The sequence below is a fragment of the Macaca mulatta genome, chromosome 6 (genome assembly GCF_049350105.2).
Source record: "Macaca mulatta isolate MMU2019108-1 chromosome 6, T2T-MMU8v2.0, whole genome shotgun sequence".
Classification (NCBI taxonomy): domain Eukaryota; kingdom Metazoa; phylum Chordata; class Mammalia; order Primates; family Cercopithecidae; genus Macaca; species Macaca mulatta.
This window is the reverse complement of record NC_133411.1, coordinates 37,088,630-37,105,684: the sequence shown is the minus strand read 5'-3', so window position 1 is coordinate 37,105,684 and position 17,055 is coordinate 37,088,630. Positions and strand designations below refer to the sequence as shown.

At 44.4% G+C, this 17,055-nt stretch overlaps 1 protein-coding gene across 1 annotated transcript in view; it reads left to right on the top strand.

Annotated features, from left to right (window-relative positions):
• The window catches only part of UGT3A2 (UDP glycosyltransferase family 3 member A2), a 28,540-nt gene extending 22,756 nt beyond the window's left edge, over window positions 1-5,784 (top strand). Inside the window, exons 5-7 of the mRNA XM_015139865.3 lie at window positions 1,122-1,353; window positions 2,816-3,035; window positions 4,857-5,784. Of these exons, the coding sequence (XP_014995351.1) occupies window positions 1,122-1,353; window positions 2,816-3,035; window positions 4,857-5,133 (729 nt within the window). The 3' untranslated portion in view covers window positions 5,134-5,784. The remainder of the gene's footprint in view (window positions 1-1,121; window positions 1,354-2,815; window positions 3,036-4,856) is intronic.
• The last annotated feature ends 11,271 nt before the right edge of the window (window positions 5,785-17,055 follow it).

Here is a 17,055-nt window from a genome sequence, read left to right as displayed (position 1 = left end):
CCCTGGCTGATGTCTCACCAGGTCATGTGCACTCCAGGAATTTTAGTTCCTGTGGCCTAGATTGCCTTTCAAGTTTATTTAGAACCCCAGAGCACTTTAGCCTGCGGTGGTTGGTCTAACCAGCACTCAGGTCCCTACTGCTGAGGTGGATGATTCCCTTCTAGCAAGGGCTGGTCTAAATGCTCCCTGCATGGGTGCCAGCTGAATTCTTCCCTGTGTTGCTTTGCTCTGTGACTGCAGAGCACTGACTTCCAGTGCAAAGTCTATAGCCTCTGTGCTCTGCCTCCCCTAAGCACACAGATTCTCTCTCTGCACCACATGGTAATTGAAGACTGTCGTTCCTACCTTCTCAGTGCCACTTTCCTTGGTATGATGTTAAAACCAGAAATGGTGATTGCTCACCTGATTTTTGTTGTTGTTGTTGTTCTTTTGAAGGTGTTTTCTTGTGGATAGCTGTTAATTTGGTATTCCTGTGGGGGGCACAATCACTTCAGGGTTCTCTTCTGCCATCTGGCTCCACCTCCCTATAACATTGCTGCTTTTAAAAAATCTTTCTCTGTGGTTATAATCTGCAGTCCTGTGGGTGAACTACTGAGGTAGAGGATGAAGTATGTACAAAAAGATCAGTGACCAAGACTATCATAAAACATTAGAGGAAAACACACTAAAATGGTACATTTTGTGTAGATGGAGAGGAGCCTTACCCTATTCTGCCACCATTTCTGCCTGCAACTGAGGTGTTCTCCCAGCTTCTCCATTCCAGCCTCCAGAAATCCCACTCCTCATGTTGGACCCTGGCCACCTACTAGTACTCTTCCAGATACTATTACCTCTAGTCTGACCTTGGAAAACTCCTGTGACTCCCTGAGCCTATAATGGGTGGAAGGTCAAGAAAGGCCCTGATAGTAGGGTCAGGACTTCAAGAAGAAAGATGTTCTCACCAACACAAAGGATGTGACCACAGTGCAGCTAGTATTGCGCTATCCTAGGAGCTATAATAATAGCTTTGGGACAGTGAGGACAGGGCACTGTGTTACTAAATAGTCTGGCTTTCATTTTCTGGTCAACTAGGCTTTCACCAATAATTTTGTCACCTCTTTACCTTGGTAATCTTTCTCTAGGACTTGGAGAACTTCATTGCCAAGTTTGGGGACTCTGGTTTTGTCCTCGTGACCTTGGGCTCCATGGTGAACACCTGTCAGAATCCGGAAATCTTCAAGGAGATGAACAATGCCTTTGCCTACCTACCCCAAGGGGTGATATGGAAGTGCCAGTGTTCTCATTGGCCCAAAGAAGTCCAGCTGGCTGCAAATGTGAAAATTGTGGACTGGCTTCCTCAGAGTGACCTCCTGGGTAAGGGCTGCCCAGGACTGCTCTTCTCCTTCCACTGACCTGTCTTTGGGGCTCATCTAGGCTCTGACCTTTAGCTGGACATTTGTACCCACTGTTGAATGGCACAGGTGAGGCTCAGTGGACAGAAAAGTAGCAGCCAGTTGGAGTTCTTGGGAAACAAGGCTATACTTCCAATGGGATCAGATGTCAAAGCAGCCATCTTTCCTTCATTCTTTTCTATCCCAGACCTGTTGTCTGCAGTCCTATGTGATATTCCTCTCAAGTCTCTTTAACCCTACTGCATTTGGTCTTGGACAAGGTCACCCAAACAAAATTAAAGACAACCCATCAACTCTGAATGTATATACCAGGGATTGGGAGAGTTGCCACTCGCATTAGTGACTTTGTGAGCACCAGTTTGGCCACATGGACTTACACAAACACACATCCACACATAAATATGGACACATCCTCTTCATTTACTAAGGGTCTGAGCAATTTCTACCATCACAAGATTAATGCCAATGATGTCTTTAGGATGTGCCAACATACCTGTGTGCCAGGCTTAGCAACTTCACAGTTGGTGATTTGGTCTACTGAATCATCTGGGACTAGAGAGTTCCCTCACCCCCAACAGGTTTTCTCCATGCCAAGTGTTGCCATAGACACTGACTAGAGCAGAGATTCATAACCAAGATTATGGCTCAAAAGAATCTGGGCAATTTAAGAAGTAGATTCCTGGTCCTACTTCTGTAAATATATATTTTAAAATTCTGGGGCCGGGCATATGCCTCCCATTTCAAAGAAGAGACAAGGAGTCTGATGCACATTGCAGTTGAGTGACCCAGGTTGAGATGTACTTGTCATTATCAACAATCACTTTAGTTAGCTCTAAGTAATGCTGGCATGGAAAGACAGGAACTGGAAATACAGAGGTGAAAGATCCAGTCTACTTTCAAGGGGCTTCTCATATAATTGCGGACACCATACAGTCAATACAAGTTTTATGAGTGACACATGAGTTGTGCTGTCAACAAATATGTCAGAAATACAAGAAAAGGGAAATTAGCTGTCAGTGGATAAAAGAGGGCTCATTATAGACAGACAGAGGAGGCAGAAACAGAGAGACACACAGAATACAGACGAGAGAAGCAAAGAGAGGCACAGGGAGGACAGAGAGAAGGAAGAATGGATGGACAGATAGAGATGGATCCCTTGCTTAACACTCTTCTCTACAGAAGTCACTCAATTCTAAGCCTTAGCTGAGTTTCTGGCTGAGGGAAGATGTTTCCATTTGATAACAATGCTTGGAATCTTGTATCTTGGAACTGTAACCTTGGATGTGTCCCAAGCACAGTCATTAGATACAATGTCTCCAACACACCGCTAGATCCACTTGGCACTTTCTTATCCCCTTCATCTCTGCCTGATATCTTGAATTTTTCATCCTGAAGTGTCCCACTCTCTTTCTTATTTACAACAGCTCACCCCAGCATCCGTCTGTTTGTCACCCATGGCGGGCAGAATAGCATAATGGAGGCCATTCAGCATGGTGTGCCCATGGTGGGGATCCCTCTCTTTGGAGACCAGCCTGAAAACATGGTCCGAGTAGAAGCCAAAAACTTTGGTGTCTCTATTCAGTTAAAGAAGCTCAAGGCAGAGACATTGGCTCTTAAGATGAAACAAATCATGGAAGACAAGAGGTATGCAGCTCTCTGGGGTTGTGGTCGTAATGATGAACGAAGGCAAAAACACTAAGGGTACTGTGGGAGTCTGTTTCCTTGGTTTTGCTTTGTTTTACTTTAGATTAAAACTGTATTTTCTGGGACATGGGATAATATGTGCGTGATGCCAACAGCTGACCTGTGTCCTCTGAGAGCAAGACTAGAGCATTTAAGTTAGATGTTAAGAATCATTTCCTACCTTTTCATTTTGGAGAACCTGGACTATGTGCACAGGGTCTCTGTGAGCTGTATTTCAGGTCAATTGGAATTCAGGTCAGCGGGATTCCAATTGAGGCAGGAGATTGCCTTTCCGTTCCCCAAATACTCCACACTCTTCTCCCCCTTGGCCTTTTGTTTGTGGTGCTGCCTCTTCACATACTGGCTCCTTCGTCACATTCCGGTCTCATCTCCAACCCATTTCTTCTTAGAGTTCACCTCCGACAGTCCTAAGTAACCTCTTCTCTCACCCACCCCCATTATATCATTTCCTTCTTAACACTTTTTAAGGTCTGCAATTACCTCAGTTATTTACGTGTTTATTTACAGAGTCTCTTTATGTTGCCCAGGCTGGTCTCAAACTCCTGGGCTCAAATGATCCTCCCGCTTTAGCCTCCTGAGTAGCTGGGATCACATAAGCCACCATGCCTGGCTTATGTTTTCATTTATTATTTGTCCCCCTCACCTTCCAACCAGAGACTGGAGAGTTAGCTTAATGAGGACAGCAGCATGTGTCTCTTGTTTTCTGCTGTCTTCTTAGTGCCTAGCACATGGTGTGCCACAAAGTAAATGGTTAATGAGTTTTAGTTAAGTGAGGCAATAGAAGGGGCCCAGTGACCTCCAAGGTAACTAACTACATATCCAGCACAGTGATCTCATGTGAAGAGAAAAATACACCTCATGTAATAAGTGAAAGGCACTGAATAATTTATTGGAGTTTCAAGGGCACAAACCAAAATCAGACCTCAAGGCTTAACATGTATTAGGAGACACTCAGCAATTCTCGCTAGATGACTTAAAACAACCACATAGCTCGTGGTTCTTAGCCCTAGAAGAGTCATTAAATTCCATGGGTTGGTTAACTTCAGATCAGTTGTATATATTTGCAATTTCATGTATTGCCGATGGTCATTTTCTGAAAAATGTGTTTGTAACTTTCATTGGATTTTTCAATGACCTAGACCCAAAATGACCATTCTGAGCTGGGATGGTCCTCAGACATTGTACATAACTAGGGCCAGCTTCACAATTTGTAGGACATGGTGTAAAATAAAAATGTGGAGCCTCCTATTATAAAGTTTGAGAACTTCGACATGGTGAAACCAAGTACAGGATGCTACTAAGTATGTGGTACAAATATGCAGCCTGCAGCCCAGGAAGTCAGCCCTGGTCAACATGACGTTCTGATGGTGCAGGAATGTGTAGGCTTTAGCTTGTGCCTGACATTCCCTACAGTGAGATTTGTCACCCCATCTAGAGACTGGCACAATGGAGGTGCTACATGTATATATATAAAAATTACATCATATATAATTTTCCTAGGGTACATTATAAACCTCCTTGGAGTAGGCACTAGTCTTTGTGGACTTAGTCACTTTTTTGAAGTTTGAGACTTTCAGCATTATGCATAGATCTTTGCATGTAGGTGTCATGATTAAATTTCAAGGGGACCCAGATAAATTACGGCAAAGCCAACAAAATTTCCTTGAAACTTAGTCTTTCGTGCATCATATAGAACGGATCACACATTCTAACTCTTGTGAGGTCACATTAGTAATGCCTGCTCTCTGTCTCTCTCCACAGGTACAAGTCTGCAGCAGTGGCTGCCAGCATCATCCTGCGCTCCCACCCGCTCAGCCCCACACAGCGGCTTGTGGGCTGGATTGACCACATCCTCCAGACAGGGGGGGCGACTCACCTCAAGCCCTATGTCTTCCAGCAGCCCTGGCATGAGCAGTACCTGCTTGATGTTTTTGTGTTTCTGCTGGGGCTCACTCTGGGCACTCTATGGCTTTGTGGGAAGCTGCTGGGTATAGCTGTCTGGTGGCTGTGTGGGGCTAGAAAGGTGAAGGAGACATAAGGCCAGATGTGGCCTTGGCGGAGTCTGTTTGGTGGGTGATGTCACCATTTCTCGGGGGCTTCCCACTAGTTCTGGCAACCCTGTTCTCCAGTCCTTCTAGTTATCTCCTGTTTTCTTGAAGAACAGGAAAAATCGCCAAAAATCATCCTCTCCACTTGCTAATTTTGCTACAAACTCATCCTTACTAGCTCCTGCCTGTTAGCAGAATTCTTTTCAGTCCTCTTGTCCTCCTTTGTTTGCCATCAGCAAGGGCTGTGCTGTGATTCTGTCTCTAAGTGACTTGGACCACTGACCCTCAGATTTCCAGCCTTAAAATCCACCTTCCTTCTCATGCGCCTCTCTGAATCACAGCCTGACCATTCCAGACTCCCTGTCCAGATCTTCTCAGCCTCTTTCAGTCACCATCTGTCATAGAATAACACCGAGAAAGACATCTCGCTTATTCTTTCCGTTTCTGTTCTGTTCTCCCACATATTCTCTTCAATGCTCAGGAACCCTGTCCTGTGCTTGAGAGTTCAGGGCCAGACACACGCTTGCAGGTCTCCACATTGGGTCCCTGTCTCTCTGGTGCCCACAGAGAGCTCCTTTGCTGATCAGGCATGGAGACTGTAGGTTTCCAGATTTCCTGAAAAGTAAAAGTTCACAGAATTATCTCCTTGCGACCTCACTAAACATTTGACCAAGAGATTACTGTTCTAGTTGCCCAGAATTCTGTCATCTGGCTACTCAAGGCTATCGGGGAATGAGGCACGTCTGTGCACTGGCACTGGCCAGGATGAAGGCAGCAGGAAGTGAGTGGAGGGTTAGCCAACCTGTAGGGTCTGAAGAATGGGAAAAGTGGCCCCAAATCCTCCAGAATGCTTGACCTGTTGAACCAGATTGTTTTGCTATTTAGTCTTGACCTATATTCATGCAAGTAAGCAGCAAGCAATCATGGGCGGGCTGATAAAGAAACACTTCTGTTTCCTGGTTACAGTCTCTGGCTGGACTTACGGAATCACTGAATTGGCTTCAATGACTTTCTAAGTGTGATAGGGATGCCGAGGTAGGCAGCCAGAGCAGATGATTTCAATCATGGAGCCCCAGGTCCATGTAGATGAGAAGGGGGAATGCAACTGTAGCTGTGGTTCCAAGGACAGGACTGTGTGTTGTTCTTTGAGGGACCATTACCACAAACCAATGGGCACTAAACCTTAAGTAATATAAGAAGAGTAAAAGACACCCTATTTAGTGTTCTGTAGAAAATATGATTTGCAAATTGACTCTTTTCAGCCAGTGTGGCTCTGAAGTCCTCAGTGCAAAGGATTTTTTTTTTTTTTTTTTTTTTAGATGGAGTTTCGCTCTTGTCCAGGCTGGAGTAGAGTGCAAAGGCATGATCTCGGCTCACCGCAACGTCTGCCTCTGGGTTTCAAGCTATTCTCCTGCCTCAGCCTCCCGAGTAGCTGGGATTATAAGCATGCACCATCACCCCCAGCTAATTTTGTGGTTTTAGTAGAGACGGGGTTTCTCCATGTTGGTCAGGCTGGTCTCAAACTTCCTACCTCTGGTGATCCGCTTGCCTCGACCTCCCAAAGTACTGGGATTACAGACGTGAGCCACCGTAACTGGCTGGTGCAAAGGATTTTGTACTAATGAGTAGGAGGTATGTATCCATATGAAAATGTCCCCACATGTATGGGAGAATGGAGGCTTTAAGCTTACTAATAGGTGCTAGAATTAATCTTAGCATTCATGTTTACTGTTTCCATGTGAAGCCTTCCCACTCTTCGCTAACCTCCTCCCTTTTGACTGCCATTAAGGTTTAGAAAATGTGTAGGTTGGTATCAGGATGGAGGAAGGAGCACACCACGGGGACTTTTCCCTTCTGGGGCCTCCACAATCTGCATGTAATGAAATGCTGCATGTGTGATAAACAAGAAGAGCACATAACACCCACAGAACCCATAACTTCCCAAGAGATGAAACTCCAGATTGCAGCGGAGCTCCCTTCCGAAATCCTGCTGCCAGCTTTTATGAGCACTAATGAGTCTGTAAATACTGTGCTTGTGAAGCAGGCTCTCTGTGTTCTGGTTCCCAGTTTTTCTGAGTATAGTGAGACAGATCATCTCTCCACACACGAGTTAGATGAAGTGCACCTGTTATTATAGATCGGCAGCAAGGGACAACAGAAGTCCAGGATTCATTGCCAGCTGATCCCCCAAGGCTCAGGGACTTCCCCAGGGTGGACAGCATCTCATCTGCCTGTGCCCCACTTGCACCACAGCTGAGGCACACAGGGAAGCAGCCCGCCCTGGTTTTATACCTCAGGGACAGCATGACATACTGGGCTACAGTGCGGAAAGACCTCCTGTTTTGGGGGGACTGGAACAGAGCCCTGTCTGTTTCAGCCAGACCCTCCCTATATCCAGATGTAGCTGATCCAGCACATTCTGCATTATTCTTGTGACCTGCAAACCGTAGCTACAATACTTTTCACCATGCCCGAGGGGACTATACCACAAGGAGGATGAGCAGGCCTGCATGGGCAGTAACCTAGCCTGGGATCCTGGCATCGAGGTTAGAAGTTGCTAAAGGGCTCAGAGAAGATTCTTTCAGTGGCCCCACTGTCTGCAATCAGATCTTCTCTATCTGCGTTTCAGCAGTACCTGAGTTGTTTATCCAGGTATAGCAGGAGTTATTGGCAGTTGCATACACTCTTCCCAGTTGGGCTAAAAGGTGGTCTAGAGCGATTCTGTTGTCTAAAATAATCTTCCCAAGAGAGTTGAAGGATGTCTGCTGGGCTACCAAAGCAGTGGCAGGAAAGGAAGCAACATCTGCCATGGTCAGGGACAGGCTTATGATCATTTATTTAGGAGTGCTGACTCCTATGCATGCTATTATAGATCTCATAATGTAAACCCAGAGTCACTTATACCTTCTGATATACCTCTAGTTGGCCAGGTGTACAGCTTTAGTCTGCTGGCCCAGTGATGAATCTCATTCCCAGGAGTTGTATATAGGGGCAGCCCCAGCATGCAGGACCCTACCATCCACTAGATTTCCAGGCACAGACATTGCTCATCCCATTCTTGGGTCACCTTCAGACTGCCCATAAAGAAATATGTAGCTCTCAGGTGTACATAGCACCCTTTATCCCGTTTTATTGTTCAGTGGCCTACTCATGGGTATGGAGGCACAGCCATTTGCAGCTAAGTCATAGTTGCATGAGCTCAGTTTCACCCCTACACTATTGTTTATAAGGTCCCTTCAGAAAGGGCTAGCATTATTGCAGTCCTTGTTTTCATCATTGCCACTGGGACACTTATCTTTTGTGTAATCAAATAAAAGTAGTGTGTCAGACCGGGCACAGTGGCTCATGCCTGTAATCTCAGCGCTTTGGGAGGCTGAGGTGTGTGGATCACCAGAGGGCAGGAGTTCAAAACCAGCCTGGCCAACATGGCGAAACCCTATCTCTACTAAAAATACAGGTGGGCGCCTGTAATCCCAGCTACTTGGGAGGCTTATGCAGGAGAATCGCCTGAACCCAGGAGGCAGAGGTTGCAGTGAGTTGAGATCATGCCACTGCACTCTAGCCTGGGTGCAGTGGCATGATTTTAGACTCTGTCTAAAAAAAAAAAAAGAAAAAGAAAAAAAGAAAGTAGTGTGTTAAATTGTTAGCCCACCAAGGTTTTACTAATTGTGGTCATGACATTTTGCCACCTTAGGTCAATTAAGCTGAAACAGGGCACCTCTGGTTCCTTTTCATGGCAGGATGAGAGGGCCACTGTGGTCTGCAACAGAATAAGGTACAGGGTGGCTGATCCAACAGTTCATCAGTTGACCCATTGTATTAGGCCATTCCTGCATCACTATGAAGGAATACCTGAGACTGGGTAACTTACAAGAAAAAAATGTAATTGGCTTATGATTCTGCAGGTTTCACAGGAAACATGGCATCAACATCTGCTTCTGGGGAGGCCTCAGGAAATTTTCACTCAGGGCAGAAGTTGAAGCGGGAGCAGACACTTCACATGGCAAAAGCAGGAGTGAGAGGGTGGAGGGAGGTGCCACACTTGACAACAACCAGATCTTGTGAGAACTCACTAACTATCGTGAGGCCAGCACCAAGCCTTGAGGGATCTTCCCCCAACACCCAAACACTTCCCACTGGGTGGCACCTCCAACACTGGGGATTGCATTTCAACATAAGATTTGGTGGGGACACAGATCCAACCCATATCACCCATGGTGACCACAGCTTGGGAGGACCTAAAGAAGGCATTGTGCTTCCAGGCCTCTGCTGCCATGTCCTTGTGGAGAAAATAGAATGACAGGTTGGTGCCCCACCCCCACCCCTTCTGGAGTATCTCGTGTTCCCTACCTATTGGATAGGAGCTGGTCTCAGTTGGTGCAGCACCCAGTCCAGAGGCTACTATCTCTTTGGCACCCACTGCCCTTGTTGCTTAACCCAGACCTGTCAGCCTCTGTTTTCTAGTCCAGAAAGGGAGGAAACACCCTGTAAAAACTTGACATGTCTGAAAACACCACTCACCTGACTGGAAAGATCAGATGTCCCTGGAGCCAATAGAGGGACCTGTGCACGGTAGTATTCCTTGGTCCTATCCATTACTCTATGAGACTCCATATAGGGGAGTTAACAGCAGAAGCATTAGCTCCAGGTTAGATTTCGTAAGCCCTGTCTGGGGTACTATGGAGGCCCAAACCACAATCCACCCCTGGGAGGTGCATTCTAAAGGGAGAAAGGAAAAAGAATGGTTGAGAATATTGTGACTGGGATTTCACAGGTGCAGCCTAATCAAGCAGCTGCCTGATCCACCTCTACCCTCACCAAGCCCAGTGTCTCCCGACACGCACTCAGGTCTGTGCTTCCCTGGCCCTGGAGAGCAGTGTTTGGTGTCCTTACTGCCCTACTCGGATAGGGGTGCTATCCCACTATCAGACTGTTCCTTGGTCAGAGTGAAGTCCTGCAGTATATCCAAAAAGATGATATAAATTCTTTTCATGGGTGGCCATGGTAGTCCCAGCATCCACACAAGTGACAGATATTTCTCCCTTTTAGGCAGCAAGCTGGTTGTACTCTTTGTTCCCACGCAGAGGTTCTTTAATAGTTCAGTCACTCGGTTGCCATTTTCCTGACCTGATAGTGAACAGCCCGTCGGTCAAAAAGTATGTATTAAGATATGGTAGCAGGGGTGACTGGCATGGCCATCACCATTGTGTGAGGTTGGCCTGGGCAGAACATCTATGTCCTATATAAGTCAAGACATGGCCATTCACTGGCTAGCCATCTGTAAATTACATCTGGGAAACCACAAGAGACCCCGTCTGCTTGTAGTTTTCCAGAGCCATCTGTAAACCAAGAAATGCCAAGTGGCCTTGGCATTCAGCCTGCACCAGTCCACTGTTAGTCTTCATGCCCTGAGGCCTTTTTGACCAGTCAAATTGGGCTGTTACATTGCAATAGAATGTTTTGTATCGAATCCAGAATTAACAAAGCAATGTGCAATTCTGCACTCACTATGCAGTACGGCTTTTGTTGAATAACCCACGGGGACTTGGGTAGCTTAGGTGACAGGCAGGAGTGGATATGTCCCATTGTTAAGGCTTAAATTCTTGGCTGTGAGGGGCAGAGCCTCTCAGGCAGCAGTGATGTTCTGTACCAGAGCAGCCAACATGTCAATGCCTGTAACAATGCACTCAGGGTAGGAACCGCAGTCGTTGCCACACAAAATGGCACAAAAAGCCTCATCCAAAGCAGATAAGCACCTCCAGTCACTGTGTTCGTCCTAAAACTTCCTCATGTCATCAGTTTAATTTTTTCTCTCTTTCCTCCTTTTATGCTTGACAGCAGTATAGGACCACTGGTGTCTGGTGGGCACCTGGAGACCTTAACCTTACCCCTAATTGTACCATCCAGCCAGACATTTGGGTCTGCATTATCCCTTTATCAAACAACCACACTAACCACGCTGTGTGAGACTTCCCTGGACTTTCTCCGTATCTGCCTTTTGAAAAGAAAGTCTCCCTCTTGGTCAGGTCCCACATCTCGTGTGCGTTCTCACTCAGAGACCTCAGGGATCATCTGAGACTGTCTTTCCTGTTCCCTCTCAAGTGCCTCAGGCTGCTGCTGAGTTCCCACTCCTGGAAGTTGCTGGCCCCAGTAATGAGTGATTACATAAGTGCCCCCAAACCAGAGGATTATGAGCTGCAGTCACGTTTCCACATCCCTTTCTGCTGCCTGTGTTCCTGCAGCCAGCTCTTTCACATCTTTGTGGGTGACTTTTGTTCCACTTCTCACTGTTCTGTCCTCAGAAAACTTCCAGATGCATGTTCAGACCCTGCAACCCAGATTGGCTTTTCCACCATGTGTTAGAAACGGTGGGATATCACCCCTCCTGTTTCACTAATAAGCCATGCTTCTGTCAGACCGAGCCATGCTTGCTGTGCCAACTTTGTTAAACAGGTTCACTGTGCACGGGTTAGTAACTTATCTGAGTCCAGTGAGACAGAACCCAGCCTTCACCTCTAGCAAGCGACATGAAGTGGGTTTATTACTTACAGATAGGCAGCAAGGAGGCCTAGATTCACTGGGAGCTGATTCCCCACAGCTCAGGAAAGCTGCCCATTGTTGACGGAATCTCCATTTAGCGCGCCACACTTGCGCAGCAGATGAGAGACCCCAGAAAGCAGCCCAGCCTGGGTTTTATACCTGAAGGCAACATGACATACTGGGCTAAAGAGTGAAGGACATCCTGTTCTAGAGGTGGGGGCATGGGAACAGAGCCTGGGCTGTCCCAGTCAGCTCCTCCCGGTCTCAAGATGTTTCATTCCCAGTATACTATTCTACAATTATTCTTGAGATCTACAGGAGAGACATGATAGGAGAACTGAATCAGCCCAAGGCCATCTAGAGAACTGTCCTGCAGTGTAGGGAAAGAGAAAAGGACTATGGATGGCCTACAGATGAGTTAAATGTATGCCCAGGAAGAGATGGTCTACATTGCATATGAAAATTCTGAGAAAAAGTCCTTGGAGATCAAAACTTTGATGACAGGAAAATGACATGAAAGCATTAGGGACCTTTGGTGACAGTCTGGAGAAGTCTTCATTTCCAAGGGAGGAGAGGGTGAAAGAAAAGAGGGGGCCATTCTTTGGATACTGGATGATGAAGAAAAAATATGCAATAGGAGGGAATTTGTGGTTCTGCAGAGGACAGACAAGTAGGAAGCTGAACAATGCAACCTCCTAACCCCAATCACCCCACAACAAAATCCATGCATTAAGGAGATCGCAACTCACCATACTCCACCCTACCATATAGAAGTCTTAAAATTGAGGGAAAAGCTTCAGCGAAAATCCCAAGTGAAAAATGGGCAAGTAGTCAGGCTCCTTGCCACCATGTCTCAGCTGGAGCAGTCACCAGAGCTTTGTGAGTCCCCGAGTCCACAGGAATGCCCACCTCTGCACCCGCCATGTCCCAGAGCCTGCTGGAGTCACTAGGGGCTCCCGGGGCCTCAGGCCTGGCTCAGTGCAGGCCTCCTCCTTTCTTTGCCACCCAGGGCTGGAATGGATGCCTTCCCTCCTCCAGGATGGTAGGCAAGGGTGACTGGTGGTCGCCTCATTCCTCTGAGGGGGATGGGGAGTCAGGAATGTGAGGGTCACAGGGAGCTCCCCGGGCTCCCTGCTAACTTCTCCATAAAAGTTGTTGGTGTTGAGCAAGACAAAATAACTAAACACTGGTGGGTCTGCTCTATTCAATTCTCTTCTGTTCTGTTTTAGGGGTGTGTAAGGGTGGGAGAGGTGTGATCTTGCTGTGGTGTGACTCTGACAAGGAAGCAGCCTACCAGACCTCGTTTCAGAATCTTACTGGATTTTTGCTTCCTCAGGCTGGACACTGAACTCTGCTGTGCTTTATGATTGAGCTGAAGTAGGTGTTTGGATGGTCCAATCAAGTCTGCTTTCCACAGCTTCCAAGCTCACTGAGCACAGAGACCATCTGTTTTCTGGACACTCTGTTTATCTAGTTTATCTAACTGCAATTGTACTCTCCTTTGAGGATTCTCGACACTAGTGTTATTCAAATATCCCAATAGACTAACAAATGAGACGAAACTTGAAAAAAATGGGCAAAATTTAAGAGCATAAAATTTACACACACACGTCTGTGTACACACATGCGTCACGTAAGTGACCCTTAAACACATGAAAAGATGCTTGCCTTTGCTCGCTTTCAGAGGAAGGCAAGTTAAAACTACATTATGATACTGTTTCTCATTAGATCGGCAAACATTACAAAGATTTAGTAACACTCTGTGGTGAGGCTGTGAGGATACAGGCTCTGTCAGCATTGCTGGTGGGGAAACAAAATGGTAGAACCTTATGGAGGAGAACTTGGCAATATTTAACAAAACTACACAACACATGCATTTATCTTTTGACCCAGGATTCTTACATCTAGGAATTTTCCTTGAAGATTATCTCCAACAAGATCCAAATACATCTGCTTATTGCAGCATTATTTACCATACGTTGAAAAATATTAGGAACATCCTAAATGCCCATATGTAGGAGATTAGTTGAAGAAACCATGGCACAGTCATACAATGGAATACTATACAGCCATGTAAATGAATTAGAAAGCTTTCTATAGAGTGAAATGTTGTGGGTTCTAGGAGACCGTTTATTCTTTGAAAGAATTTATAATACCTTTTGTGTATCTGCTTAGTTTTGCAAAAAGAAATAAGGAAGGATAAATTAGAAAAGAATGAGACTGGCTATCTCCAGGGGCTGGGTGGAAACAAGGAAGGGATTGGGGAGGAGATGACTTTTCCTTTCTAGATAGGTTTGACATCTAGAATTATGCTATTATGTTACACAGTTTTAAACCTAAATTAAAGGATGGAGACTAAATGGAATCAACATAAAAATAAATTGGCTATATTTCAATAAATAAGATAACCATACTTAAAAAGAAGATAAGTGATATATATAGATTTTGAATCTATCTATCTATCATCTCTCTCTCTCTCTCTCTCTCAATCTCCCCAGTCTAAAGACAAAAACAAGTACAAATAAATCTTGAAGTCTAACCAGTGTTGTAGTGTTTAAATCATGATGAAATACAGATTACATAGAATTTACTACTTCAACCATTGAAAAGTGCACAATTCGGTGGCATTGCATAGAGTCTTATTGTTGTGCAGCCATCACCACTATCTATCTTCAGAACTGCTTCATCATCCCAAACTGAAACGCCTTACCTATTAAAGAATAACTCCCCTTATTTCTTCCCCCTAGCTCCTGGTAGTCTGCATTCTACTTTCTGCCTCCATGAATTGACTATTCTCCATACCTCATTAAGTGGAAGTAGGTTTGATTTTACCAGTGGCATGAGTTAGAAAATTTGGCATTGTGTTCTGATTGTAGGATTGAGCAAATGTGTAAATATATTGAAGACATCAGGAGTCAGGTTGCTCACTGTCAGAAAGAAGACCCAATATAGAAAGGAAGAAAACTGGCAGGAACCCTGTGGTATTGAACTGAAATAATGAAACTTGAGTTATTAGTATGAACTCATGGTTTTTAATAAATATGTATAAATAGATGTAAATATATTTGTGTACCTGTACACTTCAGGGCCTAGACCTTCTTCTCTGGCTAAAAAGTAAGAACGTGCTTAAAAACAGAAGGAGGATGTAAACAAACCTAACAAAAAAACACACAGGCCCATTTTGTGAGGCTACAACAACTCAAACCTGGGACAATTTTAGCATTAGAATAAATACGATAGTTCTTGCAGTGCTGGCTTAGTAGTGGCGAATTCTCTCAGCATGTATTTGTCTAAAAAAGACTTTATCTTTTCTTCATTTATTAAGTGTAGTTTCTCTGGATACAGAATTCTTGGTTGAAAATTGTTTTGTTTCAGGAGGCTAAAGATAGGACCCCAATTCCTTCAATTAGCTTCAGGGTTTCTGCTGAGAAATCTGCTATTAATCTGACAGGCTTTCCTTTATAGGTTACCTGATGCTTTATCCTCACAGCTCTTAAGATTCTTTCCATCATCTTGACTTTAGAGAACATGTTGACTATGTGCCTAGGTGATGATCTTTTTGTGGTATATTTCCCAGGTGCTTTTTAAGCTTCTAGTGTTTGGATGTCTAGATCTCTGGCAAGGCTGGGGATGTTTTCCTCAATTATTCCCTCAAATATATTTTTCAAACCTTTAGATTTCTCTTCTTCCTGGGGAACAGCAATTATTCTTAGGTTCAGTCATTTAACATAATCCAAAACTTCTTGTAGGCTTTGTTCATCTTTTTAGGTTCTTTTTCTTTTATCTTTGTTGAATTGGGTTAATTTGAAAGTCTTGTCTTCAAGGTCTGAAGTTCTTTCTTCTACTTGTTTGATTCTATTGCTGAGACTTTCCAGTGCATTTTGCAATTATCTGTGCCCTTCATTTCCAGAAGTTGTGATTGCTTTTATTTATGCTCTCTATTTCACTGGAGATTTTTCCATTCATATCCTGAATCATTTTTTGATTGCTTTGAGTTCAGTTTCACTTTTCTCCGGTGTCTCCTTGATTGGCTTAATAGTCAACCTTCTGAGTTCTTTTTCTGGTAATTCAGAGATTTCATATTGGTTTGGATACATTGCCCATGAGCTAGTGTGATCTTTTGAGGGTGTAAAAGAACCTCGTTGTGTCATAATACTAAAATTGTTTTTCTGATTCTTTCTCATTTGGGTAAACTATGTCAGAGGGAAGATCTAGGACTCAAGGCTGCTGTTCAGGTTCTTTTGTCCCAGAGGGTGCTCCCTTGATATGGTACTCTCCCCTTTCCCCTAGGGATGGGGCTTCCTGAGAGCCAAACTGCAGTGATTGTTATCTCTCTTCTGGATCTAGCCACTGAAGAAAGCTACCAGCCTCCAGACTGGTACTGGGGAGTGTCTTCAGAGTCTTGTAATGTGATCTGTCTTCAGGTGTCTCAGTCGTGGATACCAGCACCTGCTCCAGTGGAGACAGCAGGGTAGTGAAGTGGACTCTGTGAGGGTCCTTGGTTGTATTTTTGTTAAAAACACTGGTTTTATGTTGGTTGCCCTCCAATCAGGAGGTGGTACTTTCAAGAGAACATCAGCTGTGGTAAAATAGGAGGAATCCGGTGGTGGGCAGGGCCATAGAAGTCTCAAGGGGTTATGTTCCTTGTATTCTAAAAGAAGCTCTAAATATTGAAACAAATCTTTGAAATATACCAAAATAGAATCTTCTTAAACAACACAATGAAAAAAAGAAGCCAAGGCATACAGGCAACAAATAATGTGATGAACAGAATAGTATCTCACATCTCAATACTAACATTGAATGCAAGTGGCCTAAATGCTTCATTCAAAAGACACAGAATGGCAGAATGGATAAGAATTCTCTAACCAAATATCTGCTGGATTCAAGAAACTCACCTGACACATAAAGATTCACAGAAACTTAAGGTGAAGGAGTAGAAAAAGATATTCTATGTAAATGGACACCAAAAGTGAGCAGGAGTAGCTATACTTATATAAGACAAAACAGACTTTAAAACAACAGCAGTTAAAAAAAGACAAATAGGCACATTATATAATCATAAAAGGACTAGTCTGAAAGGAAAATATCACAATCCTAAATATATATGCATCTAACACTGGCGCTCCCAAATTTATAAAACAATTACTATTAGATCACAGAAATAAGATATATGGCAACAAAATAATAGTGGAGGACTTCAATACTCCACTGAATCAGCATTAGACAGGTCATCAAGACAGAAAGTCAACAAAGAAACAATGGACTTAAAGTATACCCTAGAACAAATAAACTTAACAGATATTTACAGAATGTTCTACCCAACAACTGCAGAATATACATTCTATTCATCAGCACATGGAATATTCTCT